Source organism: Pseudophryne corroboree, chromosome 7 (assembly GCF_028390025.1).
Source record: "Pseudophryne corroboree isolate aPseCor3 chromosome 7, aPseCor3.hap2, whole genome shotgun sequence".
Classification (NCBI taxonomy): domain Eukaryota; kingdom Metazoa; phylum Chordata; class Amphibia; order Anura; family Myobatrachidae; genus Pseudophryne; species Pseudophryne corroboree.
In genome coordinates, this window is record NC_086450.1 from 61,773,954 (window position 1) to 61,794,116 (window position 20,163).

The 20,163-nt window shown below is 45.4% G+C and overlaps 1 protein-coding gene across 2 annotated transcripts; it reads right to left on the reverse strand.

Moving 5' to 3' along the window:
• Window positions 1-1,456: 1,456 nt before the first annotated feature.
• Window positions 1,457-19,185, reverse strand: ACKR3 (atypical chemokine receptor 3). 2 transcript variants are annotated; one of them, XM_063933219.1, is made up of 2 exons: window positions 19,108-19,185; window positions 1,457-4,000 (listed from the first exon to the last, which is right to left on the reverse strand). In XM_063933219.1, the coding sequence occupies exon 2, from the start codon at window positions 3,970-3,972 to the stop codon at window positions 2,848-2,850; it is 1,125 nt and encodes a 374-aa protein (XP_063789289.1). In that variant the 5' UTR covers window positions 3,973-4,000; window positions 19,108-19,185; the 3' UTR covers window positions 1,457-2,847. The 2 variants fall into 2 exon arrangements, with proteins under 2 accessions (XP_063789289.1, XP_063789288.1); XM_063933218.1 differs by having other exon boundaries at window positions 1,457-4,003; window positions 19,108-19,173.
• Between the last annotated feature and the right edge of the window lie 978 nt (window positions 19,186-20,163).

Sequence of the window (20,163 nt, forward strand, 5' to 3'; positions counted from 1 at the left end):
TTCTGAGAGCTTAGTGTGAACTTGTGTATGTATTATGTGTACAGAGCCTGCCGTACATTCTTCTCTCCTTTCTGTCACTCCAATAAGCTCTGAGGTTGTTTATTCACCTAAAGTCTGTTTTCTTAAAGTACTTTTCCAAATATTCCCTGGTACTGCGGCTCTAATCCCAGCGGGGGTGATAAAGGGTCACACAGCAAGTGAATTCAAATGTGCTTGGGTTAAAAATGAATAATGGAATTTATTAAGGGGATCAGAATAAATAGAGTCAACTTGGTAGACAGCATGATACTTCTGTATTGAGAGGTAGAGCTTTAATGTGTCTTGAGTCTTGACAGTCTACGCTCAATGAAGAATACGCTGAGATCACACAGAACTTAAGGCTTTTGACCTCAGGCTGGCTGAGCATCATGTGAAACATAATTCAGGGATAGCGATCTGATTAATTTCTGCAGCAAGTAAAGCCAGGTCTGTGTTCTTCAGTTAAGGTGATTTTATTTCCTTTGACAGTAGTAGAGAAATCCTCTGTTTTTCTCATTAAAGTCTCGGATCGGTTTTATAACATCTCGACCCGTGCATCCCTTTTTTGGCATCTTCCCATTAACTATTCTCCATCAGACGATCTCATTTGTCTCTTACCGAAGATGCTCCAGCTGACCGCAGCTCACTGACCTGTACATCCAGCGAGTTGTCTAACAGCGGCAAGTTCTAGGGCAGATGTATTAACCTGGAGAAGGCATAAGGAAGTGATAAACCAGTGATATGTGCAAGGTGATAAACGAACCAGCCAATCAGCTCCAATATGTAAATCAACAGTTAGGAGCTGATTGGCTGGTGCATTTATCACCTTGCATATATCACTGGTCTATCACTTCCTTTTGCCTTCTCCAGGTTAATACATCTGTTTGATAAACTCACCAGACCTTTTTCAGGCCAATATTCACCAAGGTACGACGGCAAAGGTTTGTACAAAGCTTTAATAGTTAAAAACAGCTTTTGTGTATTAGCAAAACCACCGAAGGGAAAATATAAAAAACAGTAACATTTCAAATGGACACATAACATATTTAAAAAATATAGATAATACTTATATAGATATAGATATATATATAAAGGTCTGTTTGAATTTCAAATACAAAGAACTGCCAGTTAAAAAAAAATGGCTTTTAAATACAATAAGCTATAGAAAAATATATATACGTGCTTTACAGGAGACGTTTTATATTACATATATACATACGCAGTGGCTGACATGATATAACTAGGCTGGGTTTACCCTGTGGGTTTAAGTTACCTCATTGGCTGGGAGGTCGCCAGTTATGAAATACTTGGCTTAAAGTCTTATTTGTACGGGAGTGCTCTGCCCTGTAGACACAGGAATGAAGTTGATGTCACTTTATGCAAATAGATACAGCTGTATCAGGACACCCACGTCAAAAAATTACACAAACTAGATGTGTATTAGCAACGAATAAAAATGATGCATGTATTTAGTGATGCAGCCACCAATGCGCAATCAATATTACACATGCAAGCATGTACACAGAATGACAATGTGCAATTGGATAACAATAGTATCATTATACACTTTATCAGCCAGATGGCATACATAGTGGCAAGGGTAGAAAAAAGCAACCTGGTTCTACGGGAATAAGCTACTTCTCTAGAGGTCTCACTCATTCTCCCTTCACCACTCCGTGGGGTAAATTTACTAAGGTGGGAGTTTTTTAGAACAGGTGATGTTGCGCATAGCAACCAATCAGATTCTAGATAAATGTTAAGTAGAATCTGATTGGTTGCTATAAGCAACATCACCAGTTCTAAAAAAAAACTCCCACCTTAGTAAATTTACCACTATGTGTTGTCTGAGTGATATATTGTATCTTTATTCTAATAGTATACGCTCCCTGATTATGAGTTGCACACAAGTCTGAATGCGGCCGGATTTTAGAAAACGGCTCCATCCCCCACAGCTGACATTCGGAACTTAGAGTGACTACAATTACAGCTGACATTCGGAACTTAGAGTGACTACAATTACCAGTCGCATCTTCTGCACCAATCATGCGGTAGGTGTAGTGATGCCAGCTGCTCTGGCGGCCATGTGCTGGGGGCGGAGCTTCTCCATAAATGCGTCCAACTCATAATACAGTAGGACATTTGTATAAGACACCCGATCACCAGAGGCATCCAGAATTGCGACTGCATTATATGCGACTTGGAATCCGGCCCACAGTGTGCAGTCTACTCTTGCTATGTAATAGCACATTGCATTTTTTATGTACATAAATACATGTTTAGCATTGAATGCACATTGGTGCTTATTTTATTGTTTGGGTTTGTGTTACCACGTTATCTATTTGCACAGCTGTGAGTTACGCTAGACGGTGTCTATTTTAATGCGCACCTCTAACTAATGCGATAGTAATTATATACATTTGCGTGCTGCCTCCCCAGTAACCTCTTTCCTTGCACCATTTTATGGCCATTAAGTGACAGAAGTGCCATGCACTTCCTGCCAGAACATTAAGCGAGACATGACTAAGTGCCCATACCATTTAGTGCCATTAAAGCCCTATTTAGAGTACAGTTCTGTGACAGATGTTTGGAGACATCCCTGGTCACAGCAGTTATTGCTCCTGAGTCTTCATATGCTTGTGCTCTCTTGGTGATTAAAGTGTAGCTTGGTGGACCGCCAGCTGTATTAATTAGGCTGTACTCATGGGCGGAGGACTCTTCTCTCCTGCCAGCACCGGCAGAAATGACAAAGAGTCAGTTTGGTCACAGATCCGTCAGTCTATACTAACTGTGGTGAATGAAAGTGACAGCCAGCTCAGTCACTGACATGCCTCACTTTGGGGTTTGCTCTACAGCTGAATACTCTGCTTCCGAGACCTTAGAGGAGTCAATCAGCTTGGTAAGCCCAGTCTTTGAAGAGTACCGGAATATAAAAGCCTTCATTATCTCATAGCGGTAGTTCCGGTGGATGAAACTGTATAAGACTGGGTTGATGCAGCAGTGGAGGAGTGAATAGCACTGAGTAATATGAAGGCCGGCATAGAGGAAATTATCAAGTAGGCAGCTGAAGGGCAGCAACTGTAGGAAGGACAGGACGTCCACCAAGACCATGGCATGGTATGGTAACCAACAAACCATAAATACCACCACGTAAGAAACAATCAGCCTTCCGCTGATTTTTCGCTCTTGGTCTCCAGCTGAAGATGTGGAGGAGGACGATGAAGATGACAAAGTCCAAGCTAGCAGGCAATAGAAGATTGCAATGACTATGAATGGAACGATGAATCCCAACACAATGGAAAGAATTTCCATTCCTAACAGCCACTCTTTGAAGGAGTCCTCTGGGTACATGGAACGACAGTAGGTCTCATTGGTAACCGGGGAGGACACCGTTTTTAAGTAGTACGTGTCTGGGAGTGAGACTGCAAATGCAACAAGCCAGACAAGCACGCAAACCAGGCGGCGTATTATCTTCCTCTTCTGTTTACCGACAGTTCCGCGCAGCGACACCGACAAATATCGATCAACGCTCATGCAGGTGAGGAAGAAGATGCTGCTGTAGAGGTTGATGGAGAAGACCAGATGGGTCACTTTGCAGGTCATCTCGCCCATCGGCCACTGGTTATGCTGGACTAATGACACTACCCAGACCGGCAAAGTGAGAAGCACGCAGAGGTCCGCTACGGCCAAATTGAAGATGTACAGGTGGGTCTCGTAGCCAGTAGACTTGGATTGCAGGTTGAGCCAAATGACTACGGAATTGGCCAAAAGTCCCATCACAAAGATGAAGATGTAGACGATAGCAAGGGTGTATAACAGGGCACTTTTGTTCAAGGTATTGGAGCATGATACAGACTCCAGGATAATACAGTCTCCAGATGAGCAGCTGATGTTTAGATCAGAGGAGTTGATGCTCTCCATATAGTCCATAGCGGCTGCAAAGTCTGCGGCACTCATTTGTGCGGAGGGTAAGTAGGAAAACAACCTGCTGGGAGAAAAACAGAATTGACAACATTAATGAGATGAATGGATATTTCAAGGCATGAATGCAACATCAATTAACTTGACTAAAGCCATATCATATATTATCCACATACTATTAAACTATAGGTCATGTCCTTTATTTCCAGGCATAGTCCCAACAACGAAGATTTTCTAATATTACAGACAAGTGTATTAAGGGGGTACACACGGAGAGATCCATGCTTAAATTCTAAAGGGCCCTACACATTTGAAGATCTAACTGAACGATATGAACGTTCTCGTTCATTAACGAATGAGAACTCATTCATATCGTAGGCATCAACGATGAACGATGCGCGGCCCCGCGCTCGTTCATTGTTGGTGCCGCATTGCTTATGCATGCAGGCCAATCTCGTCCATATTAGCATGCACTGCTATGGAGCCGGGTGACGTCACACCCCACTTCCCCCCCGCGCTGCCGGGTCGCCCGTCGACCGTATCCGCCGTCGGGCAGCTTGGCGGCGGATCGCCGAGTGTGTAGGGGGCATAAGCAATCTGACTACACTGCGTAGGAGATAAGCGCTGATCTCTCCGTGTGCAGGGTGCCAGCAACAGCGATGTGCGGTCCCATACGTCGCTATCGCCGGCTCTAGATTTGGCAAATCTAGTGAGATCACCCCCCCAGCCCCTCACTCAGCACACATCGTGCTGAGTGGGGGAGAGATGTGTGCTGAGCGTTCTCTGCTAGATCGCTCAGCGCACATCTCTACCCGTGTGTACGGGGCTTTACCGTTCATTGGTACATAAAATGATTTTCCTTATCTACATGGAAATTGGTGGGAGTAAATCACACAGGAAACGACACCCAGAAGTAAGGAAATAAGGAAAAGACACCCACAAATGTGCTGAGGTTAGCAAACTGTGCCTCACCAGGTGCGATGGAACTACAAGCCCCAGCGTGCCTTGCCCGTAAGAAGTTGTACAGTAATTGCAGTTGTGAGGCAGTTAGAGATACAGGTTACACAAGCCTGGTTTAGTTTGTCCACTTTTCCAAATAGTTCTCTTAATCCTTAAACGACCAGTTCCTAACACCCTGACTACAACAGGCTCCTACAATAGCCTTAAATCCCAGACACTCAGCAGCTAAACAGCAAAACAGACAGACACATTACAATAACAGGAAAGCAATGTAACAATAACAGAATGACAACGCTGCATGAAAGAAAAGCTTCTTGCCATCATTTCATGTGAAACCACTTACATACTGTATATGTAATCTATGATGAAGGTCTTAACAGTAATCAGAACGTTACTGTGTGTACTCTAGGTAAGCAAGCACTGTGTCAGTCCAAACGAAGTCAGTTCCTTCGGGAACTGTAACTAATTTCACTCCATTCCGGCAGAGACTAGATGATAAAAAGATATATACAGACAGATATGCAGACTCTCTGCAACACTTACATACACAGCAAAGGCTGAATGCTGAGGTCACAATGTACCCCTATGGGATAACTCCACCTCCTCTCCACACTATACAGATGCAACTGCTAGCTAGCATCAGACCTCAGCTACTGTGGGGGTCATTCCGAGTTGTTCGCTAGCAGATTTCGGTCGCAGCGCAGCGATCAGGCAAAAAATCGGCACTTCGGCGCAATGCGCACGCACGTCGTAGTATTACAACGAACAAGGTCTAGCGAAGCTTTTCAGTCGCACTGCTGTCCGCAGAGTGATTGACAGGAAGAGGGCGTTTCTGGGTGTCAACTGACCGTTTTCAGGGAGTGTGCGGAAAAACGCAGGCGTGCCAGATAAAAACGCAGGCGTGGCTGGGGAAACGAAGGCATGGCTGACCGAACGCAGGGCGTGTTCGTGGCGTCAAAACAGGAACTAAATTGTCTGAAGTCATCGCAAGCGCTGAGTAGGTCTGGAGCTACTCTGGCACTGCACAAAATTATTTTGTAGCCGCTCTGCGATCCTTTCGGTTGCACTTCTGCTAAGCTAAAATACACTCCCAGAGGGCGGCAACTTAGCGTTTGCACGGCTGCTAAAAGCAGCTAGCGAGCGATCAACTCGGAATGACCACCTGTGTGCACAGCATTTAATAGCACATTGGTAGGAGAGTGTACTCGGTACTACACAGTACGGCTCAGTCACAAAGGGATCTGCTGACATTATAAATGGGAGTGAGGATTAACTGAGCTCTCCTGTGCAGTGATGACATGTAACCCATGAACAGGGTTGGACTGACCCACAGGGGTACATATGTATATCTCACGGGGCCCAGACCATGTACTCTCTAACAGCTGACCAAACCTCTGTGGCAGCTGGCCACACCCCTAAGCATGATCCCCTTCCACTGCATTCCCCAGGTGGGCCCGTCATGCCCCACTCCGACACTGCCCACAAAACACCCACATTTGTACCGTGCGGCTAGGAAACACCAGGGCTAATTCACACCCACATTTGTACCGTGCGGCTAGGAAACACCGGGGCTAATTCACAGCTACGATCAGCCACCCTGACATGCGGGTGGACGCCCAGCACAGGGCTAGTCCGCCCCGCATGTCTGGCCCTCCCCCCACCACACGGGTGTAATAGCATCGCATGGCGGCGATGCTATTACACCCGGCGAGTAAGTCCCTACCTACGCAGCATTGCTGCACTGGTAGGTGACTTTTTGCAGCTTCCCGGCTCGCAGCGACTGCGTGTGACATCACGCAGCTGCCGCGGCCCGCCCCCCACTCATTTCCGGGCACACCTGCGTCGCCCAAACTGCGCCCTCAAAACGGCGGCCGAACACCACCTGCCCGTCCCCTCCCCTCCACCCCAGTGAACGCCTCTGCCTGTCAATCAGGCAGAGGCGATCGCTAGGCTGAGATGCTGATCGCATCTCTGGCATGTACCTGCGCACAGCGGCGCATGCGCAGTTCAGACCTGATCGATTCGTCTGTGTAATACAGATATCCCATTTTATCTCAATAAGCAATTATGAAAGATGACCCTTTTTTTTATTGCATGAAACTATTTCAAAGAAAATGTGCAAGATAAACAATAGCGAGTTGCTGTTTTGGGTAACCTCTCCACTTTGTTTCTCTCCAAGGCTTGATGCATCTCCCCCTATGTGAGGAGTACTTTAACTATAATCTTTATCATCAAAAGTGAAACTAACCGCTGACTCCCCTCTATCCCTTCATTTGTAGGAGACGCCAGAATACTCCTACACTACTTCCTTTTAATCAGCCTTCCAAACTATTTCATTTCAAGACTGAATGACTTAAAGAGGGGACAACTCCCAAATAAGCGAATGGAAATCAGACTAAAATAACCCCAGATCTGTTTTCCTTTGTACACGCGCTCTTTGATGACTAAATGGCCTTCTTCTAACCACATGTGCCTCCGCTCGTGCCCCTCCCCTAACAAGAAACACATGTGACACACGGCCAGCGAGGAAGGGGGGCCTGCCGTGCAGTGAGTAATGGGTTAATGTCTGCACTATCCTTCAGTGCTACAAGACATACAAGGCATACAGCAGGCTATGGCAGTGGCCTGAAATACCTGTCCCGGCTGTGACACTGACCTGGTTTCCTCAGTCAGCCAGCCACCAGCATGGAACATGATAAATGCTGTAGCAACGTTAGGACTAATTTAGCACTTGTGCTGTAGCTCAATCCCCCCCAAGCTGTTATGTAATAAAATGCGGGCGCACTACAAGTTCTGTGAGATCGTTCCAAGCTAAGAATGATTGCTATCTGATAATACAGAAATCGCTGATTGCAAGTTTTACATTGGCTTTACATAGGGTCCTGATGCAACAGGGGTATATGACGAAATGATTTGCATCTCTCAGGTCTATTCATGAAGCAGTGAAAAGTGCGGAGAAGCGAGCCAGTGGAGAAGTTGCCCATGGCAACCAATCAGCATTGAAGTAACATTTATAATTTGCATACTATAAAATAATACAGAGCAGCTGATTGGTTGCCACAGGCAACTTCTCCACAAGCTCACTTCTCCGCTCTTTTCACTGCTTCTTGAATAGACCCCCTTAATCCCTCAATGTTTACATTTTGTGTTGGTAAATATTTGCATAAAGGCACATGTAAATACACTTGTGTGAGTAAATAAATAAAAAAAACAAAAATAAAACAAATATTATTGACCTTATCTATAGTCAGAAGCAAACCAAGTTAAACGCTGCAAATTTCTGGACGAACCGTGTTGCAATGTAAAAGGTGCAAACGCATTTTCTGCCATCTGGGGAAATATGATCTGCGTTGCATGCAGTACACTAATACCAGGCCCTATATCTCTAAAGGCGGTAAAATGTAATTCAGCCACTGATCTCCCTGATGATCAGATACGTTGCACCCAGAGGATTAGGACATGAAAGTGGATGTGAAATCCTAAAAGTGACAGATTAGGAGAACCAGCGATTATATCAGCATCACCTCTCCATACTCATACAATGGAAACAGACACCATCCCCAGCTGAACATGCACACAATTGGCTATTAGGCTCAAGACCATGAAAGGGGATTCTTCTAATTAAAGGTCATTGTCTGGGAGGCTTAATTACATTGTATCAAAGACTACAGGAAAAGCTTGTGGACACATTGTAACAGGTACATACTTTCCACCTTCCTGCTTAAAGAGCTACAGTAGGTGGCTACAGTAGGTGGCTGAGTGACTGCAATATGTGTCTCTGTACATGACGTTTTTATTTCAGCAAGCGTGGCATTAAATATATTACAGTACATTGATGAAAATATTGGAAAGATAAAATTAAAGGCACTAGGCCTGATTCACAGTTGCAGCAAACAGGCCGCAGTGTGCGATCAGTAATAAATACAGATCTTCGCTTCTAGTCACATACCCCTTGCAGATCAAAATCCTGAGTCGCATCCGGCATTTTGAACACGGGTCCAACCTGGATGCCACCCGGCTCAGACCCCTTTCACAACGGCGGTTATCCCGGCTCTTCTGTGACCTGGGTCTATCCGGCTTTACAGTGGACGCTTGGAGGTCATCTCCAAGCGCTACTGCAGGCAAGTTAATAAGGTGGTATGTGGTACGACCTGGATCATTTACGCCGCACCATGACCCGGGTCGGTCCCATGTCCGATCCTGGTCACTACCCGGGTTGGATTGCCGGGGTCACTCGACCAGGGATATTTTTCTTGGCCCCTTTCAGACTGAGCTACAACCCGGGTCGACCACACAATAACCTGGGTTACTGCAGCAGTATGAAAGGGATAACAGTTACGCACGCCTGTGTGGCCGCCCCACCCCTATCCCACCGCTTGTGAAAGTAGCCATCATCATCATTATCGGTGGAGATTTTCATCAGACCTACTGTATACCTATATCAGCCTTTTCCAGGCGGCTGCTTCTCACCCTGTTTAACACCAAAATTTACAATGCTAATTATACTAAAAGTAAAATGGGCGTGTTTTGGTTGTGGTTCTACATTTTGGGGTAAAACGTGGCAAGAAGCAAGTCACCTATTAGTAAATTTACCTCCTACATCCCAGTTTGTAAACTGCCTCAGGAAAATCAGTCGGTGCTTAGTGGGACTTCCAGTCTGACTGGAAAGGTGCATGGCGGAGAGCGGAAAAGTTACTTTTCTTTCCATCCTGCGGCCACCTCAGGCCCATCCTATTCACTCAGTTCCACTTCTCTGTTTTACGCTTTATTTACTCTAAAATTTAGCGATATATGGGCCTGAAACGCCACATGCTTTCTAGAAAGATGGATGCTTCCCAATATTAATTGATTGCCATTGTAACTGGGCCCTACACATTGGCCGATCCGCCGCCGAGCTGCCCGACGGCGGATACAACCGCCAGGCGGCCCGGCGGCGGGGGGGGGGGGGGGCAGTGACGGGGGGAGTGAAGTTACTTCACTCCCCCCGTCACACGGCTCCATAGAAATGCAGGCAAATATGGACGAGATCGTCCATATTGGCCTGCATGCACAGCCGACGGGGCACCAGCGATGAACGAGCGCGGGGCCGCACATCGTTCATCGCTGGTGCCTCCACACTGCACGATATGAACGTTATCTCGTTCATTAATGAACGAGATCGTTCATATCGTGCAGTGATGTCGGCCTGTGTGTAGGGCCTAGAGGTAAATGTAGTATATTATTTATAAACAGTAACAATTGCTGATAACAGTTGGGGTATCTGCAGTTTATTCCGCCGCAAGAGCCCTACACAGCTTAAGTCCTGCAGACAATGACATGTACATTACTGCTCACTGGAACACTAACAGACAACATATGGAGCTGGGTGGGAAGTGAGGCACGGTTCAGAAAGGTTAAAAGCAAAGGACAGGTTTTCACACTACCCTTCTAAGTCTGTTACCTACCACACTGCCTGCTGATACATCTACTTACAAGCGGCGTCCGTGGCAATCCTAGCAGCTTCTCCTGTGCCCTCGCTGGCAGGGGTCCATTCTATCACTGCATCCTGAGGCAATGGAGAACTGCTGACAGCTTTGTGTGACTACAGGATGGTTCAGTGTCTTCGAAGTGACCCCTGTGCTCTATACATTATCAACTGGACTCCATAGCTGCAATAGTAGGATCAGGGGCAAAGCCCTATGTGCGGTGGGGCAGGACAGCATGGAAAAAGGCATCCGGAGACCCTGTAAGCATCAGTATGATTCTGAGATGAGAAAGTTCCATTTGGGGGATAAATCTATGCCTATGTCACTGAGATAACCACAGAGAAATCTTATAGCCAGCTAAATGTATTTAACTAAATCAGGGGAGGACAACAGCAGGTTAGATGTTTATTTAGGAATTAGCCAGCGGTTGGTTTAGGGTTAGGTAGGGATCCTCGTGATTAGGCCACAAAGTAGAAGTGAGGGCGAAAGTCTGGATTAGGCAGTAAAATGTGTCTTTAAGGTTAAGGTGGGGAACATTTAATGTAAGGTTGGAAGGGTAGCATTAAGTTGGCCATACACTGCGGCCTAGCAGTCGACAGGGACAAGAGAGGAGCTGACGGACCCACAGCTGAAGTGCATCCACAAACTACACGATGCATGAAGGTGATCTCCATTCATAGCCTGAAGTTGGTTGGACAACGGTCATACAGGTTTGAAAGTGAACCTGACGACCCAGACTGTTTTCAGTCATTTTCAGGTTGCAAACAACCATCATTCATTACCGTATCCTGGACGTGGTCATTAGTGGGCTGCTTTCTACGATTGTCGTGCAGTGTATGGCCAGCTTTAGGCCATTAGGCTGCATGAAACGGTCATGATAGGCGAATCGGGCGTTTTTAACATGTTCAATTTTCCCAATGTATCGCCAATTGGGGAATCGGACCCTTAAGGTTGCATGAGAGAGTCTGTAGGAGATAGATGCCTTCTGCATGCATTTGTGAGAGTCCAAGTGCTACGTCTATGGACGCAGCCTCAGATCACCATGGCGACCATCGGTAATCGTTAATCGATTCACGATGTTTGCAGGCACAAGCCAGCCTGTGTAAACTGAAGCTTACTCTGGCTGACCGTCGGATCCAGACACCTAGGTCCAGGAAGTCTGCAGGACAGAATGAGACAGAGGGTGTGGAACATTTGTGAATGTTTAGAGTTATAGAACTATTACATGTAAAACAAAGGGATGAGAGCGGGTAGAATCTTTTGCCCTATGTGACTGATTCCGCCAGTCTGCAAGTCTTAGAAAGCAAACACCTGTGTACAAAACAAGTTTAAATAAATAGTTACACTATTAATTACCTTGTCACATGAGCTAGAACTCACAATGGGGATTTGCAGCAGGGTTACTAGGTTCTCTGGTAACCCAACTCCTCAGCACTTCAGGACAATGTCACCAGGATTGTGATTAGTTTCCGGGACAAAAGAAAGCTGATCTGAATGAAACAGCGAGGTATGATCAAATTGTGTGATTTACCTTCAAATGAGGGCCAGATAAACAGGTTTATACAAATTAGATTAAGTAAAGATTATTGTTTTGTCAGATTACTGTCACCCTGGAAATCACAAAGGATCCTGGGAGTTTATCACAGTGGGAAGCAGTGAGTAATGTGGGTGAGGCAGAATTTAATTTGTTTGTGCACAATCAGGGGTTACTGTCATGTCAAGGCTATATTCTTTACTGGGAAAACTTGACACCTGCTAGTCTACGAACACCCGAGCATTTCCATTTTCAGTTTTAAGATGTTTCTAATGCGATTTAACGCTTGCAAATGGATGTAAAGATAAAAATACTTGTACCGGCATTGTTGTGTTTTCAGTAACGTGCATTTTTTGGAACGTTTCTGTATCTGGTACGCTTCAGCACAATTGAAAAGATTCATTTGTTTAATTGGGAGTGTATTGCAAACACAATGAGAGGCAGTTAAAAAAATGCGTTTCCATGCGTTTGACTCGATCAAGGTATTAACGTCCTGTTTTACACAGACACATATACAAAAATGCGCAAACTCAGCACACTTGTAGATGCGTCCAAACACACACACATAAATGCGACGCGGTTTGTATGTGTTTTAGCAGGCATAAGAAGTCACAGCAAATGACTGCTTTAGCGTAGCCCGAGAAAGAGTGACGGAACAACTTTTAGAGGCTTCTAAATACATACATAAACACCTTGCGGCCAGTAGGCGTTTTCAGCTGTGTTTTGGCATACGATAAACACACACTACAAGTGTCAGTGTGTAGTAACAATTTTATACTTAATTTATAATAAAAAATAATCCCATATTATTAAATAAACAAAACAAAGTATTAGAACAATGTACTTCCTATTTATACCACACCCATTATAATGCCCCCTCTCTTACCACCAAGTATATTCTCTGCACTAAAGTACATTAAAATGTATGTATATGTGTGGAGTTTGTATGTTCTCTCTGTGTTTGCATGGGTTCCTTTGGGGGTTCCAGTTCCCTCCCACTGGAAGGATAACTGGTTTCTGACAACAAAAATCAACCTTAGAGAATTTGTGTGTGTGTGTGTATAGATTGTAAGCTCCACCGAACCGGGGACTAATGTGAAGAACTTATATATGTAAAGCTCTGCGGAATATGGGTGCGCTATATAAATAGATGGTAATAATAATATTTACAACATAGTATGTCATATAGTTTATAACGCCTCCCTCAAATAACTTACAAATGACTAATTTCAAAAAATCCCGTTAACATGTTACTGTACATTCTCCGCACCGCTCCTTGGCCCCCTTCCTCATCACACTTCCACAGTGTTGGCTCATTCTGAAATGTCAGAAAATGCCCTTTAGAAATGATCCTCCCGAAACTGGGGTAATAAGGCTCCCTGGTGAGTCCTTTCTTCCATCCAGCTCACAGAAACCCAGCAGCCATTCTCTGTTCTGCCCCCTGCTGTCTCCCTCTCACACACCCTCTCATTTCATCAGCTGTCACTCCTGCCTCTCCCCTCTCACATTCCTTTTTTTCCTGTTAGTTCCTTGCAGCTTTTAAGGCCAAACTAAATCTCCTTTCTCATTTTTCATAAATCTCTCTGTTCTTTGAAGGTGGAAATTGACCTTGTCAAATTGATTAAGCCGGTGAGTTTGTTTCAGGGCTCGTTGTTCAGTGGTGAATTAAGAACAGTTTTCATTTTAATGAAATTACGTTTGGATATACCCGTAGATGTTTTTTTTCACTATTATTTTTAATCAAAACGGCTCTATCATTTGACGCAGTACTTAAAGCGGCTCCTATTGCCCACTTACTGCCCGTATTACATCCATCGCTATTATATACTCCTGAGTGCAGTTTCTTTCTGTGCCTCCACAGGAGCTAGCTGGGTGACTGATCCGTACGGAATTATTTAGTACTTAACTAAGTTTCATTCTTGCGGATACTGTACAAAGCTAGCACTGGTGCCTTGTACTGCCTACCGTACAGGTACTTACACTGGAAAGTGAATGCAGACCTCAGAACATTACCCATTGTTAGGTGGGATGATCACGGTCTGTGCTCGCTGGATGAATCAAAAATAGCTGCATTTGGAGTCTAGGGATCAACGTACTCAATTATTTTTACTGTAAGTCTAGCAAACAGGGCCTCTTGTCTCTTGCTTCAGTGAACGGCTGCTATATACATGGTATGCATCAATCAGCATAGTGGTTAGTATTGCTACCTCACAACATGAAGCCTTGGGATTGATTCCCACAAAGACTCTATCTATGTGGAGTTTGTACGTTTGCATGAGTTTAATCCGGCCACTCCAATTTCCTCCTACAATCCATCCTAGTAGATTCCATGGATTGTAACAAAAAAAAAAGTGTAGTATGCATGCAAAGGGATGTGTCTGGCATCCGGGCGGTCATGTGACTGAAACCGGAATCCTGACACACGTCAGGAGACCGGCACTGCTACACCAACAGCCCACATCACAAAGGTGGGTAACGGGGTGGGGGTTAGGGCCGGCATGGCAGGGGGGAGAAAGTTAGGGTTAGGTACTGGGGGGGGGGTCGTAGCTGACACCCTTTGAGGGTTGGTTGATGCTAGATTCAAGTGGCCTAAGGGACCTTTTACGTCAGTGGAGGAGCCACGACATAAGGGGGAGGAGCTAGGCCAGCGGGATAGTTCCTCTACTATCCACGCCTTCAACTATTACCTTTAGTAAACAGGTGGCGAGCGAAGCGTGGCGAGCGAAGAGAGCCCGCGATGGTACTTTTCAGGTACCCTGTTCGGCCGTAGCTCCTCCCCCTGGTGACGTGTCTCCTCCCCTAGTGACGTCAGAAGGTCCCTTCTCCAACTCCGATTTAGAACCAACCCTGGAGGGTTAGCCCTAGCCGACACCCACGGGTTAGGGGAGGGGTAAAATACTTACCCCTGACCAGTGTCGGGATACCGAGGTCGGTCATGTGACCACCGGCATCCTGACCGCCAGCATTTTATACCCAACCCCATGCAAACGTATATGTGGTAGGTAATATAGATTGTAAGCTTCCTGGAGCAGGGACTGATGTGAATGACTAACATATTCTCTGTAAAGCGCTGCGGAATATGTCAGTGCTATATGAATTACTATCAATGATTTTAACCCTGTCTGTACAGCACCATATACATGTACAGTACATGTACACTGCCCTATAACTGGAGTCCTAAAATACAAAGCTTTACTAATTGCAAATTTATAGACTTTTATCAAGCGATGTATTAAGATAAGTAACTATGGCATACCTCCCAACACGACCCTCTCCAGGAGGGACACAATGCTCTGCTACTGGACTTTTCTCTTAATTTATGATTACCGGCACCTGTGTTGAACAGGTTAATGGATAAGAAAGGTGTTACAGCGCAGGTGATGGCAATAATACATTAAAAGGGAAGTCCAGGAGCAGAGCATTGTGTCCCTCATGGAGAGGGTCATGTTGGGAGGTATGCTATGGTGTAACAGATGATACTGTGACACAGTCCCTTCCTATGGGCGTGATGTACTAAAGGGAAAATGCATCCAAAATCCGCTTTGGCTGCAATTCCCATATGTACTAAGCCAATCGGATCCCTCAAAGCACTCCCCCACGGTCTCCGCATCCCTCTGCGTATGGACTCCCGCAGCCGAAACCCGGAAGTCCTGACATCGCAAAAGATATGTTAGTACATGCAATTAGTATAGTTGCGGTATGTGGCAGCATGTACTGCATCGCGGAAGTGATGCTTAGTACATCCCACCATAAATCTCTAGAGCAGGCTTGACCAACCTTTGGCTCTCCAGCTCTTGCAAAACTGCAAGTCCCAGCATTCTGTACAAGTTGATCGGTGTGTGTGTGGGGGGGTGTATGCTGGGACTTGTAGTTTGACAACAGCTGGAGAGCCATGGGCTGACCAGGCCTGCTCTAGAACATCGATTCTGTCTTCAAGATTAGTATCAGAGAAAAAAGATGTCTCAAAACTGTCTCGCTGTGATCGCAAAGTTGTAGTAGACAAAAAGCTGTAACACTGCTACTGTTAAGTGTGGGATGTACTATACATCGCATTACGCCACATCCCGCCACTTATCTGGTAGATACCAGCGTTAATAATGCTCATATGTATCTAGAATCGCTACTCAAATCTGTCCTTTGTGATGACCGGACTTCCGGGTTGATGACCCGGGAATCCTTCCGCTTGATCCCTCTTAGGGCAGAATTCGGAAAGAAGCCCATAGGCTAACGGGTCCAAGCTCCAGAAAGTGTAGCATTCCGGAACTTGGTACTTATGGGGAATGCAACCAAAACTTGTGAGATATCTCCATCATTTCCTATATCCTTGCTACTGCAAGGTCTTTGCATCACCCCCAGACATCACAGTGATGATCCAGTAACTCAAAAACAGCTCACCCCAACCACTATAGACCATACACATGTGTGATTAGTGTACCTCTCATCTGTCCCACTTTAGGCAGGACAGTCCCAATTTGTGGTCACTATCCCACCTTCCCGATTGCGACTGCATTGTCCCGTTCGGCTGGACAGTTGAGGAAGGTTCCGTTCACAGAGCAGCGGTGAATGTTTGCTGGGCGCACCTGTAATGCAGCGCTGAAAGGAAAGGGGTCGGTCCAGAACATTGGTAGCGCTTGTCACGCCCCCCGCGATGCATGGCCACACCCCCTTCATTGCACAGAAGTGGCTCTGCACCATTAGAAAACATTTGGAGACAGCAATGCAGAGACAATGACAATAGTTATCATTATAAATCTTTCTCTACCAAGCAAGCCAATTACAAACCTGCAAGTGCATCAATTAAGGGGGGAAAAATACAGAGATTCAAGGGTTAAAATCCTGCGCGTGATCAGGTAAAATCCCCTTTTATTTTCTCACACCTGTTTCCTGTGTATAGACCTTTCAGTGATCCAGGATATGTCACCCATCAGTCCACACACTGCCCTCACCCTTCCAGCATACCTGCAAGTTCTACAGTTTGCTCCAAAATTCACAGACAAACAGTCACACTACAGCAGGGAAACAAGCTGTCACTATGACACACATAACACAGTCCTGAGACCACTCACAACACGGAGGAGTGACAGTGCGGACGGGAACTGCGTTTGTGTCAGGAACATAAAGGCGTTATGTGCTGATGGTGGTGATCAGAGCCAGTGTTGTGTACTGTATATTGTGTATGTGCAAATTGTGCTTCTCCTCCAGGCAGAGGGAGCATTCACAGAAAGCACCATTGTGTGTGATGGATAATTACTATAAAAGTGACAGCAATTTGCACCACAAAGTACAGTTGTGTGAAAAACATCCTAAGAAATAAAAGGGAGCAATCAGCTGAGACAAAGGGAAAGGCAATTTAATGAGAGGAATTGTGTGGCTGCATTTTTCCAGAAGAGGGTGTAATGAATGATGAAGAGCGATGGCCATTATCTTTTTTTTATGCATGTTATAATTAACCCATTTACTACAAGTGTGACAAAGTTCAGGCTGGGGGTACCCATACGCTGCACAGACTTTCAATGGAAAACAAATGGCTTCAGGGTGAGAGGAGTTAACTTCACTGTGCAGGGGTCATGCACACGTGCACTATATGGCACCACTGTGTCATCAAAGGCGACATTATCATATCTATAGTGACATCAGCCACAATGCACTCCCTTCTCTGCCAGCCGGAACACACAGCTCCATCCTCAGTGCCTGAGACCATGGGTTACTTTCCAAACCGGGTACCATCTGTGCAGAGTTTGTATGTTCTCTGGTTCACGGTGGGAGTTACATTCTAAAGTGACGCACCACGGCCGGTAACACTGAGAACTTTCCCACACATCCCATTAAGGACTGTCAGAAAATGAGTGATGTTGCAATAGTGTATCCTACCGTGATCATTGTGGAGCCATGCCATAAAGCAGTGGTTTCCAAACTTTTTGGAATCACTGCGCCCTAGAATATCAGAATTTTTTCACGGCACCCCTAGGCCAGAAATTTCTTATTGAGAAATTTAGAAAGAAATATTACATTAAGTAGATCGCGTTTATATGTCATCCTTAGGGTCAGTTGTGTGGTGAGGGACAGGATTCGCTTCTGTTTGGCCACATAGTTTATTACTGGCAGCCACCAGCACTGGTTTTGCCTATTACATTGACCATAAATAATCTGAATTGGTCCTGGACCACCAACCCAGGGCACCCCTGCAAGTGTCCCGAGGCACCCCAGGGAGTCACCGCACACAGTTTGGGAACCTCTGCCATAAAGAATTGCCTATATAGTGTTGAGGTTACCAAACGGTACAAAAAGACTACCCAAGTGGTTCTAATCTTCCATCAAATACTACGTTGGTACTATATAAGGCTAGTAATAGTAATGCACAGGTGTGAATATATGCAGTAAGTTAAATCAATTGGTAACTGTAACAAGCTTAGCAGCACAAAGTGCAATATACAGATGGATGGATGGAGATATATAGATAGATAGATAGATAGATAGATAGATAGATAGATAGATAGATAGATAGATAGATAGATGATAGATAGATATTCTGCTGCATGCAAAGGTGTTTATAAACTGCATTTTCCAGGTTAAATCTGTTCAATGTTCTGCTTCAATAGAGCCTTTTCATTGCATTACCTGATAACAAACCCCTTACCCTTTCCTATATAATATGAAGTATATAAGCTCTGCATCCATTTACAGCAGTATACAGCTGTCTGTCTAGACTGTAGAGAGCAGTGATTGTGACTACAGACACGTAAACACATGATGACACATTACTGTCTTCTGGTCACTGCTGGGGGAACCTCAGGACCATGCTGTCAGCTCTCCGGGACAGGTTGGGTGTAGAGCAGGGAGATGGACACTGACACTCTGGGTAGAGGGGGATCATGTAACCCCCCCACGTGTTACTGCTGCCAGATGCACACTGCACAATACAAGTCACATACACCCACACATCATCATAATAATAATAATAATAATAATAATAACAGCAGCAATTACAATTATAAACATAATAAAAGCCATAATGCAAACTGACTGTATGCGCCCCATAGCAGGGAAAAGTTTGGAACTAACCATACACCCAACTTTAAAACTTTTATTCATCACTTTTTAGTGACAAGTAACATTAATACCTTCACTGTCCACAGTAAAGTGACAGATAGTGGCATGTGGCTGGGTGGAGTCACTTATCACCACCCAGGTAACTCTTACCCCTCTGCTTACCGTGACCGTGGAGTGGGGTGCACAGATGACTGCACAGCTCTCTCTCCTCCGTCCCGAGTCAGTGACTGTGTGTGAGCTCGCAGCCTCCCTGAGCTGTATATATAAGAGCGCAGCACAGCGCCACCAGGGGGAGCTCTCCCGTCTGCCTCCTGCAGGTCTGGGGCAGGGATTGGGACAGGTCCGTGTCTGGCTGCGCTGCCAGGAGGGATTGGTGAGTCCGGCAGAAGTGATAGAGGGAGAGCACAGCATGGTGACAGCAGCAGGCAGACAGTGCATGGAGGCCATCGCTTGCAGAGTGAGAGAGCAGGCACAGGATTGGGAGTACTCTCTGTGTACAGGCGGAGTGTAACGGAAACGTTTCTGATGATTTATTTTACCCCCAAAAACTATTTGTCATTTAACTTAACGATTTGCCTCTTTTTTTGCAGTGCATTATAGTGAGTGTAGAAAGTGAGATATACTGTACAGAAATATGTTACAGTTACAAACACAACGTTTTGGAATGCAGTCGACACAAGTATATCACAATAAAAAAAAATAGGGACATAAATTATCATCAGTGCTTAATTTCTATGTAAAAAAGTGTCGGCACTAATAGGATAATGGGCGGGTACTCAGGATAAGGTGCGGGTACTCAGAGGATAAGGTGCGGGTACTCAGGATAAGGTGCGGTACTCAGAGTATTAGGTGCGGGTACTCAGAGGATAAGGGACAGGTACTCAGAGGATAGGGTGCAGGTACACATAGGATAAGGTGCGGGTACTCAGGATAAGGTGCGGTACTCAGAGTATAAGGTGCGGGTACTCAGAGGAAAGGTGCGGGTACTCAGAGGATAAGCGACAGGTACTCAGAGTATAAGGTGCGGGTACTCAGAGGATAAGGTGTGGGTACTGAGGATAAGGTGTGGGTAATCATAGGAAAGGTGCAGGTACTCAGAGGAAAGGTGTGGGTACTCAGGGGATAAGGTGCGGGTACTCAGGGGATAAGGTGTGGGTACTCAGAGGAAAGGTGTGGGTACTCAGGGGATAAGGTGCGGGTACTCAGGGGATAAGGTGT

What these genes read in the sequence shown, in the direction of transcription:
- ACKR3 (XM_063933219.1), bottom strand. Translation starts at nt 3,972, where the DNA reads ATGAGTGCCGCAGACTTTGCAGCCGCTATGGACTATATGGAGAGCATC.